The sequence below is a fragment of the Vanessa cardui genome, chromosome 11, assembly GCF_905220365.1.
Source record: "Vanessa cardui chromosome 11, ilVanCard2.1, whole genome shotgun sequence".
Taxonomy (NCBI): domain Eukaryota; kingdom Metazoa; phylum Arthropoda; class Insecta; order Lepidoptera; family Nymphalidae; genus Vanessa; species Vanessa cardui.
Genome location: NC_061133.1, coordinates 10,327,695 through 10,343,801, shown reverse-complemented (window position 1 = coordinate 10,343,801; position 16,107 = coordinate 10,327,695). Strand labels below are relative to the sequence as shown.

The 16,107-nt window shown below is 31.5% G+C and overlaps 3 protein-coding genes across 3 annotated transcripts in view; all 3 read right to left on the bottom strand.

Annotated features, from left to right (window-relative positions):
• The window catches only part of LOC124533739 (adenosine receptor A3), an 84,405-nt gene that overhangs the window by 11,397 nt on the left and 56,901 nt on the right, over positions 1–16,107 (bottom strand). The gene's annotated exons all lie outside the window — the stretch shown is intronic.
• On the bottom strand, positions 1,510–3,162 carry LOC124533740. The gene has a single exon (XM_047109195.1). It carries the CDS (start codon positions 3,067–3,069, stop codon positions 1,861–1,863), a length of 1,209 nt encoding a protein of 402 aa, XP_046965151.1. The 5' UTR covers positions 3,070–3,162; the 3' UTR covers positions 1,510–1,860.
• On the bottom strand, positions 11,292–13,666 carry LOC124533738 (chitinase-like protein PB1E7.04c). Its single transcript, XM_047109192.1, has 2 exons — positions 13,314–13,666; positions 11,292–13,253 (listed from the first exon to the last, which is right to left on the bottom strand). The coding sequence occupies exons 1-2, from the start codon at positions 13,613–13,615 to the stop codon at positions 11,606–11,608; spliced, it is 1,950 nt and encodes a 649-aa protein (XP_046965148.1). The 5' UTR covers positions 13,616–13,666; the 3' UTR covers positions 11,292–11,605.

The following is a 16,107-nucleotide window of genomic DNA, read 5'->3' as shown; positions in this document are numbered from 1 at the left end:
AACAAACTGAAAATCAATAAATATTTTATGATCTCATGATCTTTTAAATAAACAAAGTTTCTAATATACATACGTTTTGTTATATTATGACAACTCGACTGAAAAATCTCATTTCAATACCGAATAGCGAATTGGAACACCGGCAATATCGTCCTTGTTATTAAAATGTATGTTAGTTGAACAAGATCGAACGACAAAATTAGTTTTAGTTGATACCGCAGGGTTTATCATAAGTTATCTGTATTCAAAAAATGTTTAAATGTAGAATAAAAATCAGTATTAATACGTGCATGTAAAATAATATTCGAATAGCATTTTGTTTAAATAAAAATTTGGATAATGTGTTGACAGCTGCTGTTATGTAAAAATTCTCAAGTAAAAAGTATTGTGTTACAAATTCAAAATGTTTTCAATCCGATAGTTAGTTCCAGAGGAACGCCAGTGTTCACACATAATAACAAACAAAATCTTCAGCTTGATTTTATTAACATTTATGGTAACTTGTATTAGCAACCAAAGCATAGAACGGTGTTCAAGAAAGTGTGCCGTTTCGACTATGACCATCCGATATCTTTAGCTAATTAACTTTCGACGACTACATATTATTTTACTGCGTATCGTATCTCGATGGTAATAAATAAATATTGAGCAATCACTACGAATACATGATTGTATTATCACTAGGTGGTTTTTCCTTAACTTGGAGGTTAACTTCGTCTGAGTGAAGCGGTTGTATTTTGTTTTGGTCAACATGTTATAAAGAAATATTTTAATCTATATTTCACATGGATACCGATGCTATCAAGTTTATAATATCATCGAAAACAATTTACATGAATTTTGTATTAAATAAGAACAAATTACTTGCATAACGTTACAACAAAAAGGCCTGTCAAAGTATGCAGTTATTTTTGGATAACGAGGAAAACCCTCCATGCAAGACGCATTTATTCCGACAAATGTGAAGAATTAGTGACGTAAGCTAATTACGGTAAGAAACCGGTTATGATTCAGAAAAGCACCCAGCTTTAACCCAAACATATTTTGTTTAGGCTTTTACAAAATGTAAACATGTTGTGACGGCTTCGTCCTATTTTACTACACAGAATGGAAAATAATTACTTTGTATACTTTCCATCTGGTTATTGGTGACAATCAGAAGCAACGACTAATACAAAACACTATAATATTAATTCCACCAAGTTAATGCTTTAACTACGTAAAAGAAACCAATGCAATGCCATATCAAAATTACATTATTATGTAAGTACATAAACATCATGTGATATGAATGAAAAAGATTGCAAAAATATATTATCCTTTAGGCAAATAATGTTTTAATTTTTCAATATAAAGTCAACGGGTACCTTCAAGTAAACTTTATGTAATATGAATAAATTTAGCTATGCATTTTTAAAATGATTTCATGTTATGTAAGAAATAATACTATAACAGCTAAAGAGAAAACCAACAATTGGGAATTGAAAATGAATATAAAGTAATCTGAGATTTGTTTAAACAATTTATTAATACTCATAAACAAATACAACATTATAAAAATAGTTGCAAGTATATAATATCACATTTAAAATACTCGAGCAAAATTTCCAATCTACGTTTTATTTAAATACATCCTCTTAAAATACAAAATTTCTAAATAAGGTAATAGATCAGTCGCAATTCTAATTACCATGAATATTGGACCAAGTAATACATTTAAGTTGTGATGTTTATTTCTATCTAAAACACGCTTAACTAACTAAAAAACATATCTTGTATGGACCATAAGACACTTTAAAAATAATGTATAAATAGTATTGTATTTTAAGAAATTGAGATTATCACATTATCAATATATTTTTAGTAAGCAACAATTATCGCTAAAACCACACTCAATACTGAAATTATGGGCACATTTCTTGAAGCTGAATTTCTTTTCAATGATTGTTCAGCGTATGTTTGTAATAGGCCACAAGGAACCGACTTCTTCATATTCCTTACTGGCGAATGACTTATCACAAAGCACTGCATTCCTGGTGTAACATCAATTGGTTTACCTTTCACATCCAATGCGTTAGTCACAGTAGTATTGGTCGTTGTTATTGTTACCGAAGACGTCATTGTGCCATCCGCTGCTTTGTTTGAATCAACTGTTGTTGTATTTGCAGTTGTGGCATTAATGGGAACCAGTGTGCCGTTTGGTAACATTTCATACAAGGGATTTGCATTCACTGGTGGTGGACTTGAATCACTGGTATTTGGTGCATTTATTGTTGTAACATTTGTTACAGTTGTTACGACTGTTGTGTTTGTACCTCCACTCTGAGTTTTAGCTTCCTCCTGGTATATAAAACTTGATATCAAATTACAGTCTATTTTGGTTTCTTCATAATCTCCATTATCTTTTTTAATAGCAAATTTGCATATTTCACCTGGCTTTGGTGTATAATTCGAATGACTCTTACTTAGAGCATAAGCACTTACGCCGAGTGTTCCAAGGTTAAGAAGCGCTAAACCAGCCAATAGCGTACCATACTTACTTCCTGAATCCTTATATTTATACACATAAGTTGGAGGTGGTGAATGATAAACTGGATAATTCATAGGCGGCCCACCATGCGTAGGTGTGTAACGAATTTGCTGAGGAGGATTGTAGTTATAATGGTAGTGTACATTGGTGGTATGTCCAGCTCCTGTGTTTGAATTGCCAGATAATCCTTTACCAGCGGGATATCCATGACTGCCAGTTTGTGTATTAGTTGGCGGATACGCGTGACTACCAGTATGTGTGTTCGGTGGAGGGTGCGCTTGACTCCCTGCGGTATGAGTTGGATAGCCGTGACCTCCTCCTGACAAACCTCCAGATGGTGGATACCCATGGCTGCCTCCCGGTGGTCGATGCCCACTTCCCGAAAGGCCCCCTGACGAAGGATATGAATGGCGTCCACCGCCAGAAAGGCCACCGGACTTTGGATATGAATGCCCACCAGTAAATCGTTTTGATGTTACGAATTCATAATTAGAAAGTAGTAAAAGAAGGAAAAATAATATATAAGTACAATGACGCATAATTATCACAACAGATTAACTTTCACAAAATACACAAACGGTAACAACAGCAGCTCTTGCGCACTCAGTGTTTGAACTAAAAAAATCTTGACTAGCATGAAGTTAGTTTGTTTAATGACACATGACACATTTTTTAGTGTTGCAAGTGAATAATATAAAAATCTATAATCTACAATAAAGTATAAATATATAAAAAATATAGAGTATAATACTTGAGTCCGTTCGATTGTAGTTATTTTATTGTAGAATTTCATTTCTTTGGTTTATGTTGGATATCATTTATAATCTGTAAAGATAAGAATACCAGTTATATTTTATTTTGTTTATAACTACTACTTACCTATATTATATCATTTTTCTCTTTTTAGTTTTTTATTATTTGTTGGAATGCGTAGTTGATGGAGTACAAGTTTTTAATTTTTATTTTATCTGCTACATATTCGTTTTTGAGCGATTTATTTATTTTTTAGTTAAACCCCCAAACAATGTGACTAGCAATTAATTTAAATCCTTAAAATTCATTAATTTAGTTTTTTTTTTAAAGTTCGCTATTGTTTGATTTTACATCTACAAAATATGGGGTGGGGAATGGGAAATAAGCGAAATAAGATGAATAATAATCACTGTACGACTAGTTTTCGCTCGCGTATTAGGGTGTTGGTTGTCATGTATTTTGGAGTTACTTTCACATAATACAATAATAATACAGGTGTACGTCTCTTACGTCGCTGATTACACCATTTGGAATTTCGTATTATAAACATATTTTTTTGAGTTTTAATCATAAGCTTTTGTTAAAACTATTCACAGTTGCTTTGCAGGATGAAGGAGGAGAAAGCATTTGGCATCAATATCAATGACTAGTAAATGATTCACCTTCGATTTGTCATGGCTGAGATCTTGAATATAACCACCATAGAAACAAACTACAAACAAAGCTCATAGAATGGCCGGAATAAACAACACAACATTTATTTCTTTTGGCTCCTTACAGAAAAGCAATTGAGTAATTATTACTTTTTACAGTACACAAAATATATTACCACAATTAAATTTTTTGGTAGCGCTATTTGAGAGTAACAATAAAAATATAGTTTATATGATTATATCAAACAAACATACAAGCTGACATCCATCAGAAAAACATTAACCAGCACTATTAGAATTTTCTTAAGAATTCCCCTTTTTGCTTTGTCTAAATAGATACCCGACGTGACAGAATAAAATACGTCGTTGTTGTAAATTGTAAACAAAAAATCCCGTTTCTTAAAATACCTATTGGTCTTGAAACAACACAAAAACTTAAGCAAGTAGTAGGCGATTCGTTTCGTAAAAGCAATGCGTACGAATTTGCAATTATTGCACATTTCAAACATAATAGTAAGTTCATACTATTGCTAAACCATCCTATCTGACGAGAGAATTTTCATTTTCTATATTACACAACAATTCCGATATGTCCTCAAGATCCATTTAAACAACTTCCTTCACGTGAGTGATGACTGATAAGTACTTATTGAATTTGTTAGTAAATTAAAATTGTCTTACATAATACCTTTTATAGAAACCAAACAGTGTGACTAAGAATCGTGAATTGCAAGTGATCATTTCATCCTATAATCACGGTCTGTGAAGGCGATTCGCAAATGTTTCACTTTTTGTCACTATACGAAGCCATGACAATCAGTTCTAATCATGGCGTCGGACTAAGTGCACATTTAAAATGTTATTAATACTGTTATTCTCGAACATAGTGTTTGTTGCGGTTAACGGCGAGGATACAACGAAAATCCACAAGCCGTACGTAGTACCCTTTCCTTTAGAATTACCGACGCGAAACGATCGTTCCGATCAGTGCTGGTTGAGGATAGAAGATGCTGAAATAACAGAAACTATTACAGTGTACTGTCATATAGCTCAATCGTTTTTAATAAATTTCATTCGTGATTACAATTCCCGGAAGATGATGGAAGATACCGTATACGTTAGCCTCTGGAGCGAAGACCCGAGACCACGTGACAACAGTCTTGTCCCTAATACCAGTGACGATAGCCTTGTGGATTGGAAGCTTACCACGATCATGGACCCGACGACGCATCGGCGACTGTACGTAACGAAGAATGCCGAGTGCAAGCTCATCATGTACAGCCGCGAAGGAATGACAAACTATGAAGTTGAATGTGAAAAAATATTATATTTCGTTAATGTTCAAATGAATAGTTCCACGAGTAGTACCGGCAATAAAATAACTGTGATAACATTAATAGCTATTCTACTTAATAGCTTATGAATATTTATAATAACGAGAGACGGTAAAATATTAATTTATTTGAAACATTACTATAAGAATAGAGTTTTCAAATTACTGTTATAATGTACTAAATTAGTAGGAAGAATATCCTCAATAACAGATCAAGTGACTGTGCATGTAATGACATAATTAATCACGTATCCAGTCAGCTTTTTTCCCAGAATGCGTCATTATTAAATGAAATAGGATTTCTATATGTTCATCATTTACAATAAGCTGTCCCGGCAGTAGGTATATTTCTTTGCCTTACATATTTATTTTTATAGGCATTGTCAGTTTTATAGGAGTGACGATACGAGATCAAAAAACTCAAGAGAAATCATTCAAACTCAATTTTCAACAGTTTCCAACTGACCCAAAAAATTCACAAATTTTCGGTACTGGAATCAATCAATTTCATGTTAAATTTATTCGTTTTAGTACATTAGATACAATAAATGGTTGTTTTTTTTTAAAGTATTTTTAATTGAAATCATTTACAAATTGCAAGAGTTACCAATTTTAGTCCAAGCCAAGCCCTTAAAAACTTACATGTGAAAACTTAGTTTTACCTACTATCTGCAGCAAATATTCGTAAAATACGAAATTATACCTGGGTTAGAAATTTTATTTATTATCTGTTGTAAAATTGATTAAAGTTAATCTATAATATTTGACAGGACACCAAAGGCTATGTATAAGTCGACTTACCGGATAGCACAACAGTAATTAAAACGTATATAGAGCATTAAAACATATACAAGACTAAAAATTAACAATGATAATAATACAAAAGGTATTTGTAAAACTATAATGTATGCAATCTAAACAATAGAATATATTATAATATGTGTGTTAAATATAGTATAACAATATAGTATTTTTATAACTATTACGAAATAACGATCTTGTCAATAAATTTGAAACAGAAAAAATAATCATAAAAAAAGAATATTAGCTACTGATTTTGAAAATATCAGATTAGAGATTAATTAATAATTAGATTTCAATTAAAATTTACAGCGAAATTACATTGTTTAATACAGATCAATTATTAACTATTAAATGAACGATACACGTGAAGGCCATGCTACAACAATAGAATTAGTTCCCATTCATTCGTTCTGAATAGTCCATCTAAAGAGCATAATGTTATCATTTCCATAACAAAGTGTTGCGTTATTTTTTAAATATTTGTTATTGTTTCAAAGACTATGCCATCGCCTTTAAGCACTGTAAGAAATGTTAAGTATGCCTCACATCAGAAATTCGGCAACACCACATTGAAAACTAAGATGTTATGAACCTATCGTTACACTGACCTTTCATACCGGAACAAAACAATACTCACTATTTCTATTGGGCGGTATACATTTTAAGAATAAAGAATCGTAGCTTAAAAATCCTGTTAAATGTACATTATTATCGTAAATCATAAATAATCCAATGAAATCGTCAAATAAAGCATGAAGCGTAAATAAAAAAAAGACAATATCGACGTAATGTCGTTGAGCAAATGCTGCGTAAAAAAAACAGTTATGAACACAATTTTCGTCCGGATGATAAAAAAAAACTGTAAAATCATTGTTTAAAACAGTTTAAAACCAACATTCATACCTATTTAAGATGTTGTAAGGTATAAACAAGACAAAAAAAACTAATGAAAACGATTTTTTATCATTATTTCTACTATGGTTTGTCGAAAATAGTCTCGTGAATTAAAAACGTGACTATTTTATTTGCATTTATCCTGTTTGATAGAAATTCTGATTCATATTAGTAATCCAAGCGAGGCATTACCTATTGAAGCAGTATTACTATTTTCCTCATCGTTACTATACTGAATAGTTGTTTTACAATACCTATTGTCTTTTTTCTAAAAGTACCCACTTTTTAACGGCAAAGTTATTATAAAATACGCCATTTTTATTTTCTATTTATTTGAGACAATTAAGTCTTAAATAAAATAAAATGTAAATAGAGTCAATTGCTTAACACACAACATAATATATTATAGAAAATAGAAGAGATAATTGTTTTTGTTGACTTTCCATTTAGGTTTATAAATTTAATTACAAACACTTAATATTTTATTACATGAAAAGTTTATTAACACTTTTCTTCGATAGGATCTAAATAGCGAATCAATGAATCTTTACATTTGAAATAACACTATAAAATTACGATTGTTTGCAAAAGTGATTGCAAAAAACTATTTGAGTAAATTATGTTTCGATTTTGCTTAAAAGAAATACAATGTGCTTACCAAAAAAAATTAATAAATTAAGTAACCAACAATTTAGTTTACTTCCTTTCTTTGTTCTTATAAATTAACAAACGAAACATAAAGTTAGATTCGAGAGACTATTTTTAGATACATTAAGTGTTTTTTGGGTCAAGAAGTGTCGGTGACCAATAAAAAGTATTTTTTATCACAAAAATAGTAACACATACAGTCATACATATATACATTTAACAAACGCAACCCTTGCAATACGTTAACGGAAATGTAGATTACCATATTATGTAAATATATTCTTACTTATACATCTATTCTTTATTATAATATATTCAATGCAATACATTATTAATAATAAAATAAATAGATATAACAACCACATTATCTCTTGTATGTTTTCAATATAACTGTTTTAAATATAAATATGTCGATTGTTGAAAGTTACAGAATTATCACAATATTCATTGTAAAAACATACTATGATAATTGTAACAAACTTATTGAAACAATTATGATGTTTTAAACGGTTTTTATGTTATACAGATGACGCTGCTGGAGTTAGATGCTATATTAGTCGGACGTCAAATTGAAAGGGCAAAATGTCGTAATAATTCGGCATTCGAAAGAAGGAATAAAAAAAGCGCATAAATATTATCTATGTGTGTAGAGTAGAGGGTAAAATAAAGGAAACAAATTTATTATTATGCCAGACAACAACGCTTGGCACTCATCAAACGTCATATTTTAAAAACGTTTACGATTATCTTTTGGTCAACATTTTAATCGACGCGTTCTCAGTATTGAAAGTATATGTTTATGTAAATAGCAATTAATAATTATAGCATAAATAAATTTCACACACCGAGCTAATGTGGAGCCTATCAGACAATTCATGTAACCTTTTACTTAATACATTAGGGCTTACTCTTATTCGGCTGAAGAGTCATCATACTCTCTACTTCACCCATAACAGGAAAAAAGTCAAATAAACAACATTTTACAGCAAATTCACGCTATATCATTGGTCTAGAGCTTGATTAAAAATGATATTCAATATGGATATCCGAAAAAATTACATATTGAAAATCGTTGCACCTGTTATCGGAATTTTGGAAGTAAAAATAAAGTAAAAAAAGAGGTCAAGTACACAAAGTGTGGTATAAGTGCAATAGTGTTGTATAATAAATAAAGTGATATTAATCATAAAATCTTCGCAGTGCACAACACAGCTGAGTTATTAGCAAATCGAATGAAATAAGTATATCTAAAGTTTGTTCATCTTTTTTCCTACTTCCACTGAAATAGGCTATATCTGATTTTCCTTCTTACATCTTTACTATATGGCAGATTTACAAATTTGCCGCTAGTAGGCTAGTAGGATATTTAATTTGCCGCCCCTACTGACTTCAAATTCAAATTAATGACATTTATTCTGAAATTGCAACTTTATGATTTGTGTTCTATCGTCCTTATTACATCGGGTTTTTCCAGTTATTAGTATGATCATGAACTCGGTGATATTTCTGTCAGTTACTAGATTATTTTTCCAACCCGATATGTAGTGACGTAATGTGTATAATTAAATGTATTTTTTTTATTTCTGTAACATAATAAAAATTTTGGGCTAAATTTGCCGCCCCTCTAAATCTGCCGCCCTAGGCTCTAGCCTACTTAGCCTATTGGTAAATCCGCCACTGTCTTTACTCTATGGTTATGGCAGTGGTTATAGATAATTTTTCTAATGTGAGACGTGAACGAAAGACATTTAAGATAGTATGGAAATTGGTTTGTATTGAACTATAAAATACAATATACTTGATATGGTAGCTATTATTTTGGTTTTTCGATTGTTTTAGCTATTGCGCCTGTTATGAAATTATAGCAAAATATATTACATAGTTTTAACTATTATTTTAACAGGCACATCACAAGAAATATTCCTGACCAACTAACATCATATGACCCATATTATATTTAAAAAGGTAAATATCTCACTTTTTATGCCATGAATAATATCTACATTATTAAACTATAAATGTCTCATATGTCTAAATTGTTTTATTTGTTAGCTTAGAACATAAACATGCTACCGTTACATCATTAATCGGTCAACACAGAAACAGTAAAGAGGAAAACATAATATCAAACTTAAGATAATAATTCAATTACTAGTAACTGTAACGTCTTAACGACTGTACCTATTTTAAATCAACCAGTTTTCAATGAGATAACAGGAAATGAATTTAGAAAATGAAAAATATTCAAATTAATTTTCTTAAGTCTCGTTATTAGCCGGGCTAGCCCGGTGGTTAGAACGCGTGCATCCTAACTGATGATTTGCGGATTTAAACCCAGGCAAGCACCAGCACAGCAACACCAGCAGCACTGAATATTCATGTGCTTAATTTGTGTATATATATTGCATCTCATGCTCGGCGATGAAGGAAACATCGTGAAGAAACCTACATGTGTCCCAATTTCGTAGAAATTCTGACACATGTACACATATTTCTTCCACCAACCCGCATTGGAACAGCGTGGTGGAATATGTTTCAAACCTTTTTCTCAAGGGCAAAGGATGCCTTAGCCTCTTGCAATGAATGTTTTGGGATAAATAGAGACCAAAACTTCGTGTATCGAAATTGAAAGAAAAACGGCGTTACCATTTCAACATAGAGCTCGTCAATTAATTATTGTCGCATAATGTAGGGCAAAAACGATATTAAACGTTTTTCCATTGAAGTGTCACTACATCTGTTTACGATAGGGATCATTAAGTAATTGCTTTACTGATAAAAGCATAAAACACAGTCACGTGACGGATACAATATAAGTAACTTAATAGATGGAGTCTGTATATGAAATCGATTAAAGTTCATGAATGAATTGTTTCTCTATATTAACATTATATCTTTGACATACAGAGGCTGTTCATTTGGATAATAACTGATGTACTTTATTTATAGATGTAATTATTTATTGCTGTGTTCATTCTACGATTGTGTAATGCGTATTTAACAAGGAAATACTATAATTTATTCTGTATATATATGTACTTTAAATTCTTTTATTTATTACGATTTATCATAATATAAAAAGCAAATAATTTTTTTTTTAATATGTTAAAATGTAAGATAAGAAATAAGTAAAGAAATTTTTTACATTGTATTTAATAAACTTTATCAAATATGTTACCTATAAACAATGTATATACAAATTTTGTTCTTAACACAAAACATTAAAAAATTAATGTAACAATAAGTTTTGTAGTCCACAATTTTATTGACTTCAAACTTTTACAATTGGCAAGGAATGGTTTTGAGTGACAGACGAGAGTCGTAATACTATTTTTTGTTTATCAGTTATTGTTCGCACAAAAATATGGCACTAACCTTTCAACACATTTGTCGATTTTCTATATTGCCTCTGAGATACTTATATACTCATCAATGCGATAAAATGTATTTTAATTGATACGCATTAAATCAAAGTATTGTGTAACAAAACAACATCATCATTATCATAAATACATTACATAACCACGTGCAAACAAGTTATAATTATTATTTTTCGCAGCTGCTATCAATAAAATCAAAGTTTTGTTGTGTTGAGTTAAATTAAAATAGTGGCGCTATGGTTACATTATAATAATGCAGCATCAAAATAGGGCCTTTTAAAATTTTAAACACCATAAAACACCTTATATTTCGAAACTAAATTTATAACCATCAAGCATACTCCTTAAACATATCTAGAAGATTACATTATTTTTATTATATTGAGTTATTTTGTTTATCCAGATATAACAGGATAGTGGCAAGACCTTACTTCTAAGAAAAAAATTACATCGATAACTTACTATGGCTATTTCGACATTATAATCTAAAACGCAAATGTCAAAACCTTAATAAATATAAAAAACTTAATAATCCTAACATCTTATATTATTAATAATAGATAAACTAAGGGTTATAAATAGGAAACTTTGAATTGAACTTATATCTAACTTATAACGCTATGAATATAGACATCCACCACGGAGGGTTGGCAAGCCAAGATTTTAATTTATTTCTCGAAGGCAAAATAGCGCTCTCCTTCTTAGGCGGCTCCGGCATCTTCGAATATTCTGTTAAAACATTGCAGTCTACTTTCGTTCTAAGACGATTTGTTTTAGTAACGATTTCCACTTCACATTCCATATTTGTTGGGTTCAGAGGCGGCCCTTTTACAGTCAATGGATCTGTTGTCGTGGTACACTTGGTCGAATTTATCATAGTGATATTCGATGTTACGGAATGAGGCAAAGTTGCATTATTTACCGCATTCAAAGGCTTAGCTGTTGAGGACGACGTATTTTGTAGGCTAGCTGGTGGAGAAGGCGTAGTCGTCGATATACTAACATTTAATGCAGTTGAAGTCGTTGTTGAATTAGTAGAAATAGTAGATATATTAGAAGCCGGAGTAGATCCTGTTATTGATGTGGGAGCAACAGTCGTTGACGAATTTGATGTTTCAACTTGTACATTTGTTGCGTTTAGAGGTATGATACCGAAATATTTTTCGGTGGTGGAAATATTTGCAGGTAATTCTGGTATGGTGGTTATATTACTTGGCGACAATGTAGTCGATGAATAATTCAATGGTTTTGCGGTTGAGGTAGTAGTAACACTTGGTAATTGGGTATTGTTTATTACGGTATGATTAGATACACATACCGTTTGAGTTTCCGTACCAGGTGACAGTTTTTTACTTCCTACCGTAAATGTAGAAACAATCTCACAAGGTATTTTTAGCACTTCAAGTTTATTATTTTCTTTAATTCTTAATGTGCAGTATGCTTCATCTGGTCTTTCATTCGACGGATTAGAACTTCCTGATGAATAATACCTTCGTGTGTAATAATCATCATTGTAGTAGTGATGATTATAATGATTGTGAGAACGGCCCAGATTATACAAAGCCAGTCCAGTTAAAATATCACTATATCGACTGCCAGAATTTCGATATTCAGTTATATAGATGTGCTGGGGCGATGAAGCATAGCTGTTATAGTAGTTATGCGAATTATAACCATACCCGGATCCGATTCCACTATGCGTGTTTGTATAAACAGATCGGTGCGGTGGATTCATGTTTGTACCACTTGCACTTGGGTAATGGTGTGTCGGCTTTTGAATGAACGATCCCGAAAAGCCGGACGATGATGTCGGATAATTATGCGTAGCGACATTTGTTGGCTTAGCTTGGCTTCCAAAAGAAGAAAACCCAGAAAATCCGTTAGATGGTGAATAACTGTTACGTCCTGATCCTGAACCTGATAAGCCAGGTGAAGATGGATATATGTTACTTCCTGATCCATACCCTGATAAACCCGACGAAGGTGGATATCTATTGGATCCCGAGCCCGAAAATGCTGGTTTTCCTCCTGACGATGATCCCGATAATCCGGATAAAGATGATGGATAATTATATTTACCACCGGATCCGGATGAACCGGATAATCCAGATATCGAGGATGGGTAATTGTGAGAACCGTATCCAGACCCCGATAAACTGGATGATCCAGATGAAGACGGGTACTTATGCGAATTGGATCCAGATCCTGATAAACCGGATAATCCAGATGAAGAAGAAGGGTAGCTATGCGAATTTGACCAAGATCCTGATGAACCGGATAATCCAGATGAAGAAGAAGGGTAGCTATGCGAATTTGACCAAGATCCTGATGAACCGGACAATCCAGATGAAGAAGATGGGTAGCTATGCGAACTGTATCCAGAGCCAGATAAACTAGATGAGCCAGATGAAGGATAAGAATGCCTAGAACTAGAGCTCGATGGTTTGCTTGCTGAACTTGATCTTCCACCCCAGCTCCAACTTGACCCCGACCGGGAACTTCCACTGCTACGGGAACTTCCACTGCTTCGGGAACTTCCTCTGGATGAAAATCTTCCACATATTGAATAGTCCGTCAAAACACACACTAACACAAGACACAACAGTAACCTGTTGGCCATCTTTACGTTAGCACTGACCCGCGCCTGCAAATAAACTGATCTGAATTTTATAGAGATGATTATTTCTATATTATAATGACGTCAACGGCGTATTCTCGGAATATTATTAAGCACTTTCCTACTCAGTTCTACAAACCCAATGTATCTTATCAACGTGAATGTTAAAGGTTAAGCAATTAACATGCTGGAATCAACAGCGTATTATAAATGTATGTAAAAAACATTTCGAATTTTAAAAACAAATCTTGCTAAGACTTTAAAACACTACCACAGATATTAAATTATATATTATAGATTAATATTAACAGCCTCAAGGTGATAGTTTATACCGACTTGGAAAAAATAAAATATAGAATGAATGTACTTTTTTTTAAGGAAAAATTTACATATATCACGGGAGGCGAATAAAATTAACTACACATACTTTTTCTTAATACATATGTAAGTATTCGACGCTATAGGCGTTTTTATGGGTTTCCTGGACTCAGTAATGCTGCGTCTTTATAAAACCCGTTACAAAAACCATAAACATATTTACAATCAATATTAAAATACAAAATTATTATATTAATCTTACATAATGACGTGATTAAAATAACGCTATTTCTTTGACGTTTTTGTGTAACCCGCTGGTCAAATATTCGTAATAGTATATATATATATATATATATATTTCGATATAATTTAAATTTGTAATAAATAAAGTATATGTAAAGTAAGGAACACACCAGTATAAATTATTACTATTATATATATATATATATATATATATATATATATATATATATATATATATATATATATAATAGTATATATATATATATATAATAGTAATAATTTATACTGGTGTGTTCCTTACTTTACATATACTTTATTTATTACAAATTTAAATTATATCGAAAAGAACGAGCAAGATAATCAGTAGTTTGTCTTGTCCATCAAACAGAATATATTAATTATTACAAATCATTATATTATTAACTATGCCTAACAAAAATCAAATATTTCCGAGATCTTATATTATATACATAGTAACTATAATAAGCATTAATTATTAATATTTATTTAACTCCAGTTTTAAATTTGTTTTTCCTTAAATTTATTAATAATAATGTGTATTTAACTATAACTGGTTTTTAGGGTTCCGTAGTCTACTAGGAACCCGTACAGTTTCGTCATGTCTGTCCGTCCGTTTGTCTGTCCTGGCTCGTTCTCCGCCGTTTCTGCTCGGATTACCACGAAAATTGATGGAGAAATGTATACTGATAATCCAAAAATTAGTTTTTAAAATTATCAAAAAATAATTATTTTTTAACTAAATGGTAATGTATTGAAATGATTGCCTACAAACTATGAAAATAAGTAGGAATGTTACATACCAACATACAGAAGTGGGCCAGGATGGAAATAGAGATTGCTAAATTTCCATCTTATGCCCATCTTATGGCTACGGAACCCTTTCATGTGCGTGTCTGACACGCTCTTGACCGTTTTTATTTAGGAGATGTCACTGGCTTTTTATTTTAAGAATAACAAATTATTACACGTCACGAACATAGTAAAGGACATATAAGTACGAAGTTAATAGAATGACTAATTGTACAATGAAAGTGATAGAAGTTCTAGGTCAAAACATAAGTAATTAAGTCCACAATGGTGAATAGGAAAACTAAAACCCCATAGGACGTTTTGATACATTGATGTTTCATTACTCCCATGTGTTTCAAATGTTAGTACTTTAGTAATTATTACAACATTACTGCATTATATTTTGTGGAAAGTAAAAGTATTTTTAAGCTTTTATTATTATTAACATTTAAATCTGCGGCTAATGGGAATTAATGACTATTTTTAATATTGTTATAACTTATCATGAAATAAAATGAATGCATAACGTGTTTTAAAAATAATAATAATATTTAAAAAAATAACATGAAAAATCTATCACATATAATGTGTATGATGAATGTGTAACAAAACTACTATCATAACATTAATGTATGTCACTATTATAAGCTACAGTTATTTTATTTATAAATTGTTGAAAGATAACTCTTGATATTAATTAATAAGGTTCTTCTTTATTCAATTTAAGCAAAGAATATATAAGAGATACAGTAATGAAAATTAAAGTTATCACAATGTTCCCGGTTCCAGCATATTCTGCCGAGCGCCAGTTTTAAATTCCCGCCAATGTTTTCTTTTTTTTATAATGTTGCCCACTTCAAAATCTGTAGCGACAACATCCGGCCCTCCTGCAGACGCATTCGCCCTCGAATGACGTTTTAGTCTGGTGTATATAGCTGTAAACAGAGGTTAAATATTATTTCAAATTAAAATTATATAGATAAATAGTATTCATATAAGGATGTACACGTGATATCCCATAATGAATACTGCCGAACCAAGGTTCTACCAGATATCTCGTATATCATCGTGGTAATCGTGACTGTAGTAGCATAGGTATTCTTATGGTTTAACCAACAGCACCT